At 30.2% G+C, this 18,646-nt stretch overlaps 1 protein-coding gene across 12 annotated transcripts in view; it reads left to right on the top strand.

The window, feature by feature from the left end:
- Positions 1-12,924, top strand: part of LOC134708460 (syntaxin-binding protein 1-like) — a 37,301-nt gene extending 24,377 nt beyond the window's left edge. For 11 of the 12 annotated variants that reach the window (XM_063569010.1, XM_063569005.1, XM_063569006.1 and 8 more), the window contains 4 exons: positions 1,618-1,728; positions 2,910-3,001; positions 9,362-9,519; positions 10,407-12,924. In XM_063569010.1, the coding sequence (XP_063425080.1) occupies positions 1,618-1,728; positions 2,910-3,001; positions 9,362-9,519; positions 10,407-10,468 (423 nt within the window). In that variant the 3' untranslated portion in view covers positions 10,469-12,924. Of the gene's footprint in view, positions 1-1,617; positions 1,729-2,909; positions 3,002-9,361; positions 9,531-10,406 lie in introns of those variants that run through there. The other variant, XM_063569011.1, reaches the window with a different exon arrangement.
- The last annotated feature ends 5,722 nt before the right edge of the window (positions 12,925-18,646 follow it).

Here is an 18,646-nt window from a genome sequence, read left to right as displayed (position 1 = left end):
TCCTCCTCTCTGCTTTGTCTTTTCGTCTTTTCTGTCACATTATTTATGTTTTCTGTGTTGTGTTGTAATTTAATGAAAATCTGTCAAACCATTAAGATATCAATATAAAACTCTAGAAGTTGAATTTTTCTATGATTAGATAACAAAAATCCTTTATTAGTATGAACAGTCTGGTTTAAAATGGTCTTATAATCATTAATGACCCACCACCTTTGTAAGAATGATAGCTGACTAATATTTTTTCACTTTTATTCACCTTTTATTTCACGAATCACTATTGAATACTCTGTATTATAAATTTTCCACACTAGCTGTTTCTATAAGGTGGATGTTTTTATCTCACCTTTCTGTGTTTTTTGTTGCAAATACTTTTTGTTTGTGCTTATTTCTATGCAGCCTTTTTATGAATTTTTGCTGATATATAGGGATACAGCAGGATATAGCATGGCAAATAGTTTTTATTAGCCTGTAGTCTGGTAGTGAAGACTTAGTCTGTATACAGTAAAAAAAGTTTGTTGTAGATACCACTAAATGTTAATGGGGGATAACAATAAAACTAAATATATATAAACATTACGTTTGTGCAACATTTAAGTTTAATATCTGTTTTTAAACTAAACAAATTTAATTTTACAAACCATCAAAATTTAAGGTCATTTTCTAGCTGTTTTAAATCATTGTGCAATAAACAAGATGTCCTGATTTTCATCATACTTAGCAACCATTTTATGCTAAACCTTGGGAATACTTGATTTTTGAGTTCTGATATTCTAGAAAATAAAGAACAGAAGCACAGGTTATTCATTTTGGGACAAAATCACTTGACCTGAGTCTGAACAGTTAAATACACTTTTTTTCTTTCTTTTTTTTTATCTGCTAGAATAAGTTGAAGACATTTTTATCAAGTCACACATGTTTATTAATTTCAAAACTTAAAAAGAATCTTGGATTTAAACATTTGTATAGCAATAATTTATTGGAAGAAATCACCTACAGTGTATAGAGGGTATGTTTAATTTAAATATCTAGTTTTCGGGTGACAAGTCACATTAATTTATTGACTATGTGAAAAAACTATGACTCCTTGCTCTTGAGAGCTTAATTTATAAATCTGGAAGATTTTCTTGAACCAGTATTTTGTTTTTAAATGTATTTTTTTTATGAGCATCTTAATATAAACATTCTTTACTTTTTAAATTTGGTTAATAATTCTTAATCAGAATATTTTAAGTTTTCTGTAAGTTTCTTTTTGTGATTCATGATATTAAATTTTATACATTATGGCAATATTTATAATATGCTGCATGGTACTGTACAGAGGGATTGCAATGATCACCTTTCTTGTTCTCCTTGTCTTTTACCTTTTCTTTGATGTGGATTTACTAAGTTTGCCCTTTTTACATCTAAGCATATTTTCTGAATTGCAGTAATACATTGGCTGTAAAAAAAAATTCCAGCTATGCAATCTATAGTCTTTCATACAAACTGGTAAAGACAGTTCACAGTCTAGTGATTTAAATGTTCCAAAACAGCATTGTCCCCCTTTTTTAGAAGCAGGGAGAAAATAAACATTCCATCTCTATCTATTTTATTATGCAAATTGTTGTATTTATACAGGGTGGCAGAAAGAAGGCATCACAACCTTATCAGCCATTTAACAGGAAAAAACAAATAGAAGGAACCTACCAAATGTCTCGGTGGACACCATACATCAAAGATATAATGGAGGTAACAATTTACTTAAAATTCATTCGATAAATAAGGAGCTGCTGAACCAACACCTCTCATGTTTTGTGCTGGTAGAGTTCACTTAAGGTCAAGTTACAGTAAATGGGCTATGTCATAGATTTCAGTAAAATTTGGCATACAGCTCTGGCTCGATGAACTTCAACTGAAAATCGAAATAATAATGCATTTATCTCAATTATCATTTGAAATATTACTGATTGAATTCTTACAAAATGGGTGAACATTTGTATAGAAAGCACATAAAATCGGCGAAAACTCTTCTAAAATTTGTCTTAAAATCGCCAAATCTCTAATTCTACTCCATAGATTTTTCTTAAAAAACTATATGTTGTTGATACATAAATTTCCGTTATAATGATGCAAAATAAAGATAGGGTCACCGACTTCGTTTTTACGGTATACATCATTCAAAGATGCGTTCTTTGTGAAAAAATCCAACAAAACGTCGAAATAATCGTAACGTTATCGCGTTGCAGGCCGTAAAACGTTGATTTTTGACGTTTTTCACTACCAATAAGGTATCAAAATGATTATTAGACAAAAAACGAAGTCGGTGACCCTATGATTATTTTCTATCATTAAAACAGAAATTTATGTGTCAACAATATATAGTTTTTTAAGAAAAATCTATGGAGTAGAATTATAGATTTGGCGATTTAAAGACAAATTTTAGAAGGTTTTTCGTCGATTTTATGTGCTTCCCATACAAATGTTCACCCATATTAAGAGAAATCAATCTGCAATTTTTCAGAAAATAAAAGAGATAAATGTATAATTTTTTCGATTTTCAGTTGTAGTTCAACGAGCCAAGGTTGTATGCAATTTTTTAGCAAAATCTGCGACATAGCCCATTTACTGTTCCTTGACCTTAAGTGGATACCAGATGGTATGCAGGGTTGTCAGATAAAAAAAATCAAATACCGCTACATAGATGATATAAGATGCATTTTCTTAAGTGTTGTTGTCAATGTAGTGGTATTTAAAATTCATTTGTATAAAGTTTAAAATTTCAGGCAATATTACAAAAAGAAATTTTATTTCCTGAAAAATAAAGGGAAGAGGAAATAAAGAGAAGTAAAATATAGTTTGTACAGTAACATTAAAATATACTGTAAACAACTTATTTTCATGTATACAGTTGGATCAACTTTTAATTTTAGGATGCGGTTGAAGAAAAGTTGGATAACAGACAGTTTCCATTCCTTTCTGGTGGTGCTCCAAGATCAGGAGGATTTAATAAACCTACGATAAGGTAAATACAGTCAATAAGTGTGAAACATGAGGTGCAATAGTACCAAACCTGTATCTTTTTGTTTCATTCTATTTCATGAGAAAGAAGTACATAATCAGAGAAATTACATTTTTCTTTTAGGCATAAAAATACTCTGCTTTCCATGGCAAGAATCTTTTATTTATATTGATATTTTAGTTGGACATTCTTTATCTATTGAATCTTTGATTATTGATTATTGTCTCTTGACCTGGGTGACCTGGCTATTCTTGCCTCATCACCGACATTAAATGATAAAACATGAAAAATTTAATCCAGATTATCAATAGTTTGCTAGCCCCTCATTACTTGTCATTGTCTGTTGTTGTTGTCCATCACCATCTGTTGTCTTAATTTGACACATATCTTCTTCCTTAAGGTGGTAGGTACCTACAGGGAGATAACTCTTCAAAATCAGCTAAACATTTTAAATATGTTGTGTTGTAAAAGGAATATTAAGCTTCTCAATGATTAAAATTTGTGTTTGTCAAACTACATTATAACCAGTGTAATTTTTCTGACTAAACGGTAGGTTCAAAATTTTTGATTTTTTTTATATTTTTGTTAAAGGGTCAAATTAAATACTTTGACAAAATTTAATGAAAATTAAACAAGCCAAATTAATTTTAGTGAAAGTGTTGCGTACCACCTTAAAACAAGTCCAATCCACAAGACCAATTTGAACCAAATTTAGCCACAACATCCTTGTGGTATCTAGGTAAAATTTATGTTAGCCACAACATCCTTGTGGTATCTAGGTAAAATTTATGTTTGTCAACCTTGCTGACCAACTGAAATGACTGGCATGGCTAAAAAAAAAGAACATCATATGGGGAAACAGGTTAAATTTTGTATTTTATCTTGAAACTTATTATATATAGACACAAATTCTTGATCGCAATTATTTAAATTGTCAAATTTTAGCTATATGTGACCAGGCCTTTCTAAGCTGATACTATCATATTCTAAATAACTAACCCAAGAGTTAATATTTATTGTTTAAAGTTCAGAAATGATTGAAATAGAAATTGTTACTTCTGTATTGATTTGCTGCCCCGGAAAAAAACATAATTTTGTTGTAAATAAAAAAACCAATAGAACTGATCAGATAAATTAAAGTATATGATGTTATGTTATACAAATTGGCCAGTTGTCCCCAGGGGAAACTGGTTTTAAAAATAAAAGAGAAAGGCATTGTCCAGTGAGATTGTCACAATCCAAGGGAATCCGTATTCAAAGAAACTTCTGTCTAGTTAAAGATCTACACCCCTCTGGCTAAGTAGAGCAAAGGTTTTTGATCTGTATTGGAAAGACTTTCTTCCCACTATAAATCTAATTATCTGGGATGATATAATAGCATGCATTTATTCCTTGGAGCAAGTTTTGATATATTTTTTTCATCTTAAAGTTCTTTCTCTTTTTATTTGTGTATGTACTTTAGAATTGTATGTAGCATATATAAAGCAATTATAAAATTTTCTTAGATGAATTTGGAATTTTTGTTCCTTTCCTGTATTTTCCAGGAAATAAACTTTTAACTCCTAGATTATTTTTGTAACAATGTATAAACTTGCTGATCTACTGTTATTTTTTAATCTGTCTGTTTCTAAAGTTTAATAATACAAAATCACCTACAGCTTAGAAATGGAAAACTAACGGACAAAAAACTAAAAAGTACTTGTATTTTAGGCACTTTTAAAAAAAAATATGAAATTGATTTTTAGGGTTGCCAATAGCAAAACATTGATAGTACCATTAGTATTTTTCAAATAAGTTTTATGATTTATTTAGATCTATAAAATTAATAAATACAAATTAGATTGTTGATTATATTGTTAATTTTACAGAGATTTTTTTTTTACATAAACTGTAACAATTGATATAACAACTTTTGCTCAAGCGATGAAAGATATAATGCAGTAATTAATGTCATGTGACAGTTACAGGACAGGTGTTTTATTCACAATTCTAGACAGGCCTCAGTGGTCAAGTGATCTAAGAAGTTTTTCTACTGTAAAAACTAGCCAGTCAACACTGAGGTTGTGAGTTCAAACCCTGCACTAGACTCCAATCTTAGTTAACAGTTTTCCTATCGAAGGTCTGTGATTTTTTTCGGGGACTCCAGCTTTCTCCACCCACAAAAACTGACCATTCAAAATAGCCCAAAAGTGGTGTTAAAACACCAACAATAATTCAATTCAATTGTTAATTTTTATGCCCCACCTACGATAGTAGAGGGGCATTGTGTTTTCTGGTCTGTGCCTCCGTTAGTCTGTTGGACAGTCTGTCCGTCTGTCTGTTCGTTCGTCCGTCTGTCCCGCTTCAGGTTAAAGTTTTTGGTCAAGGTAATTTTTGATGAAGTTGAAGTCCAATCAACTTGAAACTTAGTATACATGTGCCCTATGATATGATCTTTCTAATTTAAATGCCAAATTAGAGTTTTTCCCCCAATTTTACTGTTCACTAAACATAGAAAATTAAAGTGGAAAAGCAAAAGAGAAAAGGTTAAACGAACAGTACTAAGTTTTTGTGAACTAGATGGGGGTTTAAAAATGATTAACATAGATAAATATATAGAATCTATCAAAATTGGGTGGATCAAAAGGTTAATTAATGGAGATTTAAAAAATTGGAAAATTATTCCACTTTTTTATTTTAATAAGTTTGGAAAAGATTTCCTTATCTTTCACATGAATATTGATAACACTGACTCTATTCCAGACTTAACGGAGCTGCCAAAATTTTATTTCAACATTGTAAAAGCATGGATAAATAATAAAAAAGTACAACAGCCAAAAAACTTTAGATCTATACGTCAAGAAGTTATTTGGGGAAATCGTTTCTTAAAGATAAAAAATAAATGCCTTTTATTCCAAAACTGGATAAATAGTAATTTTATCTTTATTAATGACATCATTGATGAAAATGGTAATATAGAAGAAAATTTTATTTTACAAAAGCTTAAAATAAAAAGTAACTGGATGTCAGAATTTTACCAATTAAAGAAAGCTATTCCAAGAGAATGGTTAAAGATTTTAAAACAGGAAAACTCAAAGAAAACTAAAGTAAAAACGCCCTATGCAATACATATTATTGATAATTGCAATAAAAAAGAAAAATTAGAAAATGTAGATACCAGAAAAATTTATAATATATTAATTGAGAATGAAATTGAAATACCTGTTGGTTTTTATAAATGGAAGACAAAGCTTAACCTTGTATACATTAAGATTCTTTCATGTAATATGTTAAAGTTTGTTCATTATTTTTTAAAAGATAATAAATACAAAGTGTTCCGTTGGAAATTGCTACACTTTATTTTACCTTGTAAAGTTTTATTGAAAAAGTGGAAGATATGCGATATTTCAAATTGTCATTATTGCAACACCACAGAGGATTATGATCACATGTTTCTAACATGTCACTATCTTGATAATTTCTGGAGAAAAGTAAAAACACTCTTAGAAAAACTGAATATTAATAATAATATTCTAACATTAAAAAATTTAGTTTGAGGTTATGAAATAAATGATGAACAATACTATGAAATTAATTATTTGATTACAATTATAATGTTTTGTATATACAAGGCAAACTATATGTCTGAACAGAAAACAAAATTTTTAGATGTATATACTGTATTTAAAACAGAATTCATGTACAGCTACAAAATGCAGGCAACTAGTAAACATACTAAGAATAAATGTCTACTTGATAAAGTTGTCAAATTGTTGTAATCATTTTTATACGACCGCAAATTTTGAAAAAATTTTCGTCGTATATTGCTATCACGTTGGCGTTGTTGTCGTCGTCGTCGTCGTCGTCGTCCGAATACTTTTAGTTTTCGCACTCTAACTTTAGTAAAAGTGAATAGAAATCAATGAAATTTAAACACAATGTTTATGACCACAAAAGGAAGGTTGGTATTGATTTTGGGAGTTTCGGTCCCAACAGTTTAGGAATTAGGGGCCAAAAAGGGACCAAAATAAGCATTTTTCTTGGTTTTAGCACCATAGCGTTAGTATAAGTAAATAGAAATCTATGAAATTTAAACACAAGGTATGACTATTAAAGGAAGGTTGGTATTGATTTTGGGAGTTTTGGTCCCAACAGTTAAGGAAAAAGGGGCCCAAAGGGTCCAAAATTAAATTTTGTTTGATTTCATCAAAATTGAATAATTGGGGTTCTTTAATATGCCTAATCTAACTGTGTATGTAGATTCTTAATTTTTGGTCCCGTTTTCAAATTGGTCTACATTAAGGTCCAAAGGGTCCAAAATTAAACTTGTTTGATTTTAACAAAAATTGAAACCTTTGGGTTCTTTGATATGCTGGATCTAAAAATGTACTTAGATTTTTGATTATTGGCCCAGTTTTCAAGTTGGCCCAAATCGAGGTCCAAAATTAAACATTGTTTGATTTCATCAAAAATTGAATAATTGGGGTTCTTTGATATGCCAAATCTAACTGTGTATGTAGATTCATAATTTTTGGTCCAGTTTTAAAATTGGTCTAAATTAAAGTGCAAAGGGTCCAAAATTAAACTAAGTTTGATTTTAACAAAAATTAAATTCTTGGGCCTCTTTGATATGCTGAATCTAAACATGTACTTAGATTTTTGATTATGGTCCCAGTTTTCAAGTTGGTCCAAATCAGGATCTAAAATTATTATATTAAGTATTGTGCAATAGCAAGTCTTTTCAATTGCACAGTATTGTGCAATGGCAAGAAATATCTAATTTCACAATATTGTGAAATAGCAAATTTTTTTTTAATTAAGAGTTATCTTTCTTTGTCCAGTATAGTAAGCAAGAAATATCTGCAAGAATTTTTTTTAATTGGAGTTATCTTTCTTTGTCCAGAATCAACTTAAATCTTTGTTATATACAATATACAATGTATATTCACTTTTTACTACCAACTGATAAATTTAAATAATCTTTACCATTCAGTGATAACAAGCAGTTTTTTACATCTTAATATTTTATGATGTATTTAAATGAGTAGTAATTGTTGCAAACTCCATTAGAATATTTTAATTGAAATTAGTTTTGGAATAAGGGAAAGGGGGATGTGATTAAAAAATTGGGTTCAATTTTTCTCATTTGAAATTTCATAAATAAAAAGAAAATTTCTTCAAACATTTTTTTCGAGAGGATTTATATTCAACAGCATAGTGAATTGCTCAAAGGCAAAAAAAATATTTCATTAGACCACATCCAATCTGTGTCAGAAACCTATGCTGTGTCAACTATTTAATCACAATCCAAATTTAGAGCGGAATCCAGCTTGAATGTTGTGTCCATACTTGCCCCAACTGTTCAGGGTTCAACCTCTGCGGTCGTATAAAGCTACGCCCTGCGGAGCATCTGGTTATGTTTGCAAATGTATAATCTAGCAAAAAATAAGAATAGAAAAAGATAAATAATTTAAAATGTCCAGATCAGGAACTGATTTCGAGAAATAATTTCACCTTTCACCGATAAGCGTGGAGATAACGGTATTGCTCTCCACTTTTTTTATCGTTAAAAAATGGGAAAAAATTTAATTACATTCTATTTTTATCAGAATCGATACACATATATTGTAATATTTGTTTATTCATACCTGTGAATTGCTTATATTAATCATAAATCATTATTAAAACTGAGTATTTCCAAACCAGGAAGAGATGTCAATTCAATAATAGGAAACCGATAACGGCAAGTGTGAATTATTTCCGGAAACTTTTATTTCTAAACAAACTAGATATACATATTGATAAACTAGAATTTCACATATAATTATTTATTTTACGGTTGAAAATGAATTATATACACTATAGTCTAGATAAATTGTACTTTATCATTGTTACACAGAGAGAAATGATATTAAAATGCAGGTACTCTTCACTAGGAGGCTGGACTAGTGGAGTCAATTGTTAACAGCAAGCAATATATTGTTGAATAAAAAAAAAAAAAAAAAAAAAAAAGAAAATTAAAGTGCAAATTTCAGGTTAAAGTTTTTAGTCAAGGTAGTTTTTGATAAAGTAGAAGTCCAATCAAAACATAGAAAATGATAGTGTGAGTGGGGCATCCGTGTACTGTGGACACATTCTTGTTGAATATAACATAAATTCTGTAAAAATTATGTACTAAAATGAGGAAAATATTGAACATATATTAGATAAAATGATGTGGTATGATTGCCAATGAGATAACAAAAGTTAACAATAACATAGTATGTAATTGTTCATTTTTGGTTGGTCAAAAGTGATTTCTTCATTTCAGTCAATCCACTTTGAAATGATTTAAGTATTAGTGATATCTTTATACTAATAAATATTTTGTTTTTGTTATAACAGTAGTGCTAGATATGGGGTTTGGCACAAAGAAAAAGTTCCCCCAAGCTACAAGAGTGGACCAAGACTGATCATCTTTATCATGGGAGGGTGTTCCTATGCTGAAATGAGAACGGCATACCAGGTGACACAGTCATGTAAAAACTGGGAAGTATTAATAGGTGAGTATTAGTTATATGTCACACAATGGGACATTATTGTAATTATCACATATTTGTTTACGAATACGTCAGCTTTTGCATATGCAATAACCTCAAAATTGCCTGGGGCAAAACAGAGGTTATTGGTTATTATGCCCTGTTTCCAGAGGATGCGTACTTATTGAGAATTTTTAACACTTTTGTGATAAGAAATTTAAGATTTTACCAGTTATGTTTCATTAAATTGTAATAATGGATTTGTTTTGCTCTCAATTCTGCAGAACTTAAATATGTGATATATAGATTAGAACATGGTTTTTCCATATTGGCCCTGGTATCATCCCTCGACCCATATCGGCCCTCGCCCAAAGCCTCGAGGCCTATATGGGAGTCTAAGGATGACACAGGGCCATTATGGAAATAAGCATGTTATATATACATATTCAAGGAAGTGTAAAAATATAAATAAGAAGATGTGGTGTGAGTGCCAATGAGACAGCACTCCAGTCAAGTACTTTTTTAAAAAAGATTTTTTATTTAAAGAATAAGGAGAATGGAAAATCTAAAAATAAACTTGTGTTTTTCTGCCTAGTTTGTCATGTGAACATCAGATTTAAATTTTTAGTTGAATTTATATTCTTTATTCAACCATTTTGACATGACAGAAAGAGCTGATCATGCTTAGCAACCACTAACTTTTGTAATTTTAAGTAAGATATGGCTTGAGGAAAAAAGTGCCCCTACGCTACCAGATTTGAACTTCTTTTTGAATCCTGCATACGGTTCTACTCCGATCTTAATTGACAAGGACATGAAATAACCAACGCCAATAGTGCTGAAAGTGGTGTAAAATTCCAATTGCAATTAATCAATCTTTATGCATCAATTTTTTTTTCTATTTTTTGCAGGTGCTACTCATTTATTAACACCTGAAGGTTTCTTGGAAGATTTAAAAACTGTAAGCAACTGATGAAATGGCATGGTAAACCAGACTGACAGGAACTGATGCAACCTAAAACATATATAGATGTTGTATAACTGTGTTGTTCAAGATTGTTATACATTTCTATACAACGGTGTTGTCTTTTGTCCTAGGTATTATGTATTCAAGCTGCTTATAGATGTGATTCTCATGGAGAAATAAAATTATTAAAGAAAATTTTATAATTGGATGTATGCGAAATAGGCTAATTGTTATATTTTAGCTTTTCCATGCATGCCTAAGAATAATTTAACAATTATTAGGATGATTGTTCAAGCATCAAAGTGGCTGTCTACAAAGTTAATAGTTATAATATATGATTGTTAGGTCGTAATTTGTGTACTTCCATAAAACAGGAAATTCTTGAAATCTTCTGTTTTTTTCAAACTTTCAAATTAATAAAATTTAATAAGCTGGAAATAGGAATTTCCTATTGAATTGGTATACATGGAATCATTTGGATTGGCAGAATTTAAAATCCACTGCCTAGGTATCTACCATGTTTTTTTCTCCATCATGCTAAGGTAATATTTTTATATACATGTTGGAGTTCATCTTCATTTATTTGTTATAAATTTTGCAAAACCTAAGTCAGTCCAAGTGTTTACTCTTAATCTATTTCATATTGATTCAAGTAAGTTAACCTAAGTTCTCTTTGAGCATTTTTGTTTTCAATAGCAATCAAGTTTTGAAAGCTCTTGATAGAATTTAGATAAAACTTACAAGTTTCAAGAATGGTGGAATAGGCTCATATGTTTTCATGATAAGAAGTGAGAATTCTTAATCATTTCAATTATTCTGTGATATTTAACATTCCTGTTGTTAAAGAAACATACACTTTTAATCAGTATGAAAGGTATGATACATGTATTTGCTTGCATAATGAATTTATAAAGTTCCTTGAATCAAAAATATAAACTTTAATGCTCTTGGAAATATAAAGTACTAATGTTATTGGCAGTACCAGTTGTTAATATTCGTGACTTGTCAATTTTTAATGTGCTTTACAGTGTCAACTGTCAAGTATATATTTCTTTGCAGTGTCAAGTTTTAATTTGCTTGGCAATGTCAAGAACTTGTGTTCTTGGAAGATTCAAGTATAAATATTCTTGACAGTGTCAATTGTAAATTTCTTGGCAGTGTGCAATATATATATACTTTTCAATGTCAGATACTAATGTTCTTGTTAGCAACAAGTATACAAAAAAATTACCAGTGTCACAAATAAATGTTCTTGGCAGTTTTAAATAGTAGTGTTATTGGTAGTGTAAGATAATGCAATGTTCTTGGCATTATCAAGTTCTTATGTGCTAGTGGTGTCTAGATAGGCATTTAGATATTCATGGCAGTGTCAAAAATAAATGCTCCTTTGCTTAGAACAGAATATAATAATACAGATAAGGTCAAATATGTTAATGTTATGCATATAGTAGGCACTCCAACTGAAGCTTGCACCAACAATAGTGTATAGGCAAACACCATTCTATTTGATTCACAAAATAGGTTCTGACAATCTTGGTCTAAATATACTCTGGGTAGATTGGGGAAATAACAAATCCTCAAATTACAATCTGTTGTACATGTTTTACAGCATTTAAACAATTGTCAATTTATTAGTCATTTTTAATATGTGTTAAAATTTAGTAATAATGATATTGTAAATATTTATATATATGTATTGAACACTTTTGCATTTTTTCTGGATGATAAATAAACATCATGGTATAAAACTACATGAATTAACAACCATAAAAATAATAAAACTATTATGTATAACATTATTTGACAGCATTCATGAAAAACAGGATTAAAACAATCTTATGTGAATTGGAAGGTTAGAACATATTTATAAAAATGTGTGACACAAATGTGTCACCACTTGATTAAGAAGTAGGTCAATTTACTGCTCACTCAAAAGAGTTATACAGTTACTGAACAAACGTACAACAATGTTTTTGTAAGTTCAAAAAAAATCATGTGTATTGTGTATTTATCATCCAGACTATCTATTGGCTTTGGCATTATATGTATGTATATATACAATTCTGTGTGGAGTTCTAGTGCAATATTTTCTATGTTATTCTTTTCTACACAGCATTGTACATTTCTTGTTAATTATGTATATTTAGTCTTTGTTATTCTTGTATATTAATCTGTTTGTCTTCAATCACATTGTCTTGTTCTATATGTTTATAGATTGTTTATATTACATGTCATGTAGAATTTACTGGTACTTCATGTTAGTGAAGTTTTCGTGATTATGCTAGATTTGCAGACTTTGAAATATGTGGCCATTTTATGGCATTTCAGACATTCACTGACCATTTGGTAATTTTAAAAAGACATGGACTTTCTTTGTAAAGTAAATGTCTCTACTTTGGAAAATTTCTTAATTTTCTTATAGTTAATTTCTGTAGAAGATTAAAACAGTTTCTTTGAGTTTTCCTATTAAAAATTTTTTGTTTTTGAAATAAAGTGGGAGTTCCTATTTAAAAAAATTACGTTTGTTTGAAATGAAGAAAAAAACTTGTGATTAGCTTTATGTTTCATAATTGTTTGAATTTTAAGATGGACTTATACTTTTAAAAATACTAGAAATAAGAAGTTAAAATAGCTAAAGATTAATAAAATTAACAGTACCAATTTTCCTGCACCAGCTGCGCATTTCGACAATACATGTCTCTTCAGTGATGCTCGTGGCCAAAATATTTGAAATCTGAAGCTTAAATAAAAGATGAAGAGCTGTAATCCAAAAGGTCTATTAATATAGGACAGAAGATTAAAAACTGCAGCTTTAGTATTTAATTTGAACTAGTTATCAGTTTTAAGACAAAATCCTTTTGACTTCTAAAATCTCAAGCATATATATGAATACATTACTTTTGAAATTGAGTGCAAAAATAGATTGGTCCAGTCAAGATTAAGAACTCAAAGCTTACACCTAATGAAAACAGCTTTGTAAAATTATATATTTCTTATATAATATTAAATGTTTGAAATTATGAAGAATTTAAAAAAAAACAAATGAAAAGAATAAGTTCAGCCTATCAATAAGATTTATGAAAGAGATTTATTCTATTAATGATCTTTCATTCAGTGTCTAGAAGAATATTGAAAATAAGTATTCTTGAAATCTGAAATAGTAAGACTTAAATATAAATACTTTAATTGATAAATAATCATTTTGATGTTATAATCATGGTTATGATAGGTTATGCTATTTCAATAGATATATACGTTGGCGAATCCAGGATGCACTGAATAGGGTGTACACACTCCCTCCCATCTTTTATTCCCCTGAAAAAAAATATGATAATCACTGTTTATTGAAATTTCTATGTTAATCCAAAAGGTTTACTTCTGTTTTCTTTGATTGCATCCTACCTTTTAAAAAAATCCTGGATTACATCTGTATCTAATTTCATATCATTAGTAATACAATGAATATTGACACCCTTAGAAGTCATATACTTAGGTTGTAACCAATTGAGGAAAATGTCTAAACTAATCTTTATGTAAAACTTCTTAGTGAAAACCTTATCTCAGTTTATAAATACACAGTGCAATGTATAACATATGTTCTTTTCTTGTTGAAATACATATAGTTAAAGAACTAAGCTACTAAAATAGCTGTAATTATCGTTATAACCTTACAGCTTTTTTAGTAGCATTAGCACAAATGATTTTCTTTATAACCTTATGACCTTTTTAACCCACCAGGATGGAACAGGATAGGCAGGTTACTTTATAACTGATTAAAAGCATAACATAAGCAGAAATTAGAAGTCATTTTCAACTTCCTTTCCTGAGGTAGTGTAAGAGATAAGTCATAGTACATTTCCCCATCTGTCTTTTGCTTTATATTTGTCTATGTAGTATTTAATTGAAATCCAAATACACCAGAATCAGACATCCCTTCTGACGTGGGATACTTATTTTCTGATTAATTTTGTTGATATTGCAATAGAGAATGCTTACTTTGTCAAGGAGGAAACTTTCATTCCAGTGGACAAGAAAATATTGTTGACAAATACAAATAGTTGATTGTGTAGAGTGATATGTTATTTCTCTTAAAGTTATTTAATGTTTATTATAAAGAATTGCTTTAACTTTTTTTTTAACTAACTCTACTGTAATAGGAGAAATAAAAGACATAGATAATCTGTTAGTTGTTTTTTTTTTTTTTTTTAAATATTCGATATGTGTTATGGGTAAATGATGATGTGAGGTAAAAGTTCAATCCCAAGTACTTATGATAGATCATTGATCAACAATATTTCACATCTGATTTCCTTGAAAAAAAATGTGAAAGATACCAGTCACAAAAAAAAGTTAGAAAAAAACTGGCACAAAAAACCAAAAGAAAACAATAGTCTATATAACACAGCATAGAAATTAAAGACGTGATAACACACACCAAATAAAAAAAACCATAATAACATGTGTCACAGAAAAGTAAGTAGATCCTGCTCCACATGTGACAACCGCCAGGTTGCTCATAGCAAGAACCAATTTGTTGAGAAAATGAGGATGGATTGTGGCCATAACAATCAGAACATTCGTTGTCATCTGTGACACGGATACTCAATAGAACCATCCATGAAAAATATAGAAAGAATGGCTTCAGCCTTACTTCTTAGAACCCTTGGTACAATAGTGTACTTGTAAGCTGCTGACATCTTAAATATAAAAAAAATATAGGAAAAGCAATCTCTGATTTGTCGTCTGTTTGGGAGATAAACTAAATATTAACAGAAATGATAATTGATACCTCTGGTATCATTCGACCCTCTTCTTTAATAAATACTAGTAGATTATCGCAAATAATTCAGACTTTATATTCTGTTGATCTACAAAGGTTACATTAAATCCAGTAATTACACTAAAATATGCCGATTTTAGTTAATGACATTTTAAGTTTATGATGTGATAAGATTGTCAACGTCAATTTAAAGTTACTTAAAGGCATCCATGGTTCAATGTTTAGTATCCAGTTAAACCATTCCGTTCTTGTATGTCAATCTTGTACTTGCTTCTCATAATTCAAATCAGTCGTCGGTATTCCTGCCTTGGTAGCTGTCACCATTCACGATGCATTACTGCTTTAACTGACGTAAAAGTAGAGGAGGTTCGACGACCTTATATGTTCCAAACCATCTCTGTCGGGTCAAAATGCGGACTCGTGGCTTTCGAAGAGACGTCATAGCATCCCTTAAAAAGTAGGCGTTTATGGCTATTGCATATTGCAGCCTGTCGTTTTCATCCATAATACGATGTCACGGTTGTCTACCCGATCTTGGCAAGTTTTTTATGGAATTGGTTTGAATGTGTTATCTCACAAGCCGACTGACCATCCTACAACGTATACTAGTCGGCTATAAAAGACCCAGAACTAAAAAATGTGAAACCATTGAGAATACCTACGACATATTTTATTACATAACAGGCCACAAAAACCAAATATGGAGGTGTTTACCATAAGTTTCTCGATTAGGGATGATTATGAAGAAGTATTTATGACAGGCTGATGGTGTTCTGTTACATTATGTACATCTGACAATACAGTTTCTAGCAATATTATTGAACTTTTCAGACTGAGGAATTTATTTATAGTTATTAATGAGGTTTATTTATGGAAAGTGTTTACAATACTTAGTAAGCCATTAATATTTGATATGCTGTTGATTTAGCTTCCATGCGTTTTTATCTGAAACAAAATATGAGGGTCCATCCCATAAGATATACCTCAATAACAGAAGGTTGAAAATATTTTTTTTTTCGCGGAGTTTGTTTGTTTGTGTTTGTTTGTTTTTGTTTTTGAATGTTTTTTTTTCCTTTTTGGTTTTATTTGCTGTAGCCGTGTTCTTTGGTGGTGAATGTAACAGGATATGCAATCAAAACCTTATTGACATTACCTTGGTAGCCATGCTGTATTCACTGTTCGTGCTACTATTAAGAGCATAAACAACATATTTTGATGAACATAAATATATAAATTCCTGTTTAAAACAATTCATTGATGATACATATTCAGATATTCCAAAATAAAATCCTATAAATACTGAACTCCGAGGAAAATTCAAAACAGAAAGTCCATAATCAAATGGCAAAATCAAAATGATTGACAACACATTTGTTACGTTTGGAGGACGTGTTTTTAAACAGACTGTCGGCATTCCAATAGGAACCAATTGTGCCCCTCTTCTTGCCGACTTGTTTCTTTATTATTATGAGGCTGACATCAAACAGGAAGCTTTATCCTTTAACTTTATTTTCCGCTATAGATATAGATGATGTTCTCTAACTAAATAATTCAAAATTTGGTGACTATGTTGAACGCATCCATCCCATCGAATTAGAAAGAAAGGAGACAACAGATGTAGGTAATTCTTCCTCATATCTTGACTTACATCTAAAAATTGACAATAGAGATCAGTTGAAAACAATCTTTTCGACAAACGAGCTGATTTCAGCTTCCCAATTGTGAACTTTCCATTTCTATGTAGCAACATTCCAGCAAAGCCCACATAAGGAGTATAAATATCATAATTTATACGATATTCCCGCGCTTGTATTTCCTATCGTGATTTCATCGATAGAGGGTTGCTGCTCACAAGGAGGCTAGTAATCCAAGGGTTCCAAATGGGGAAGTTGAAATCATCCCTTCGTAAATTTTACGGACGCCATCATCAGTTGGTTGACCGTTATGAAATAACCGTTTCACAGATGATATCGGACATGTTTCTTACGTCGTAACTACAATCCCCTACCCTTTTCATGAAGGTGACCTACCGAATTATACTATTTATCGGGTTTGTAACTACATTAGCAACACGACGGGTGCCACACGGGGAACAGGATCTGCATACCCCTTCCAGTGTTATTTTTTTATGTTGTTTCTTGTGTACTATTATTTGTCTGTGTGTCTTTTTCTTTTTTAGCCATGGCGTTATCAGTTTATTTTTAATTTATGAGTTTGACTGTTCCTCTGGTATCTTTCATCCCTCTTTAAAATTTCTACCGAAAATAACAATTATAAATTGTCCTAACTGAAATTCGATAATCATCTCACCTGAAGCTGTATTACAATGTTTTGTTAAACGAATGGCAATAGTAATAATACCGCGTAGATTTTCATTGCAACACTTGGGAAATTAACCTTGGTCATCTTCTTTGAGAATACCTTATGAAGCTATTTCAAAAAATGAATTGGACTGATGATTGTGAGAGTCTTTCAAACGGTTTCTCATTTCTCATCGATCAGATCTGTCAATCAGCAATAATGATTATATAACAAATTTATTTCATAGAATTAATAATAAATAAGTTGACAAGGACCTAGAACTTTGCGTATAATCTGACAATCTGTGCATATATAAAACTGTATATAAACTGTGGATACATATCGTATCACACAAGCAGCATTAGTAGAATCTATATGTTTAGCTTATAAAGTTAATGTCCATTTTTACAGAGTTTATATACCGCTTTAAAAATAAACAGTTTATATACAGTTTTACAGCTGTACAGTTTATATACAGTTTTACAGCTGTTCAATTGATATACAGCTTAATAGATGTACACGCTATATATAGCTGTAGAGTTTATATACAGCTTTACAGATATACATTTGATATTCATCTTCAGAACTGTACATCAAGATTACTTGTACTAAAGTAGCTGTGAAACAAAGGGAAAATTCATTCAAAGCAATTTTTTTTTTTGCTTGCAATAGAAAACAAGGATTTGGTGGCAAATAAAGCCATTTTTTGGCAGGAAACCCACAGACTTTTTTATATAGCCATTCTTAATTTTTTTTTATACAGACAATTTCGTTATGAAACTTTATATTGAGATTTTCGATATATAAACATAGAATACTCATTTAGATTTGTCCATAATGTGCTAGTGTTTACAAAAAGTCAACCTTTTCATTAAAAAAACCCTTTTGCCGAATTACTTATGTCGAGGAAATTCTAGAAGGAGTTCTTGAATTCTTCATATTTATATTTGTTTTATCCAATATCTTATTAATTTTATGTTAATTTATAAACTAGTTTTAAGGAAATCATTACAATCTATCAAGCACCAAATTGTCAAATGCGGTACAGACTGGGGATTTTCTAAAATATGTCTGTATGTTTAGCAACAATAGAAGGGTATTAT

Source organism: Mytilus trossulus, chromosome 2 (genome assembly GCF_036588685.1).
Source record: "Mytilus trossulus isolate FHL-02 chromosome 2, PNRI_Mtr1.1.1.hap1, whole genome shotgun sequence".
In the NCBI taxonomy this organism is placed as follows: domain Eukaryota; kingdom Metazoa; phylum Mollusca; class Bivalvia; order Mytilida; family Mytilidae; genus Mytilus; species Mytilus trossulus.
The sequence above is the reverse complement of the archived record's forward strand: the minus strand, read 5'-3'. Positions and strand labels throughout refer to the sequence as shown.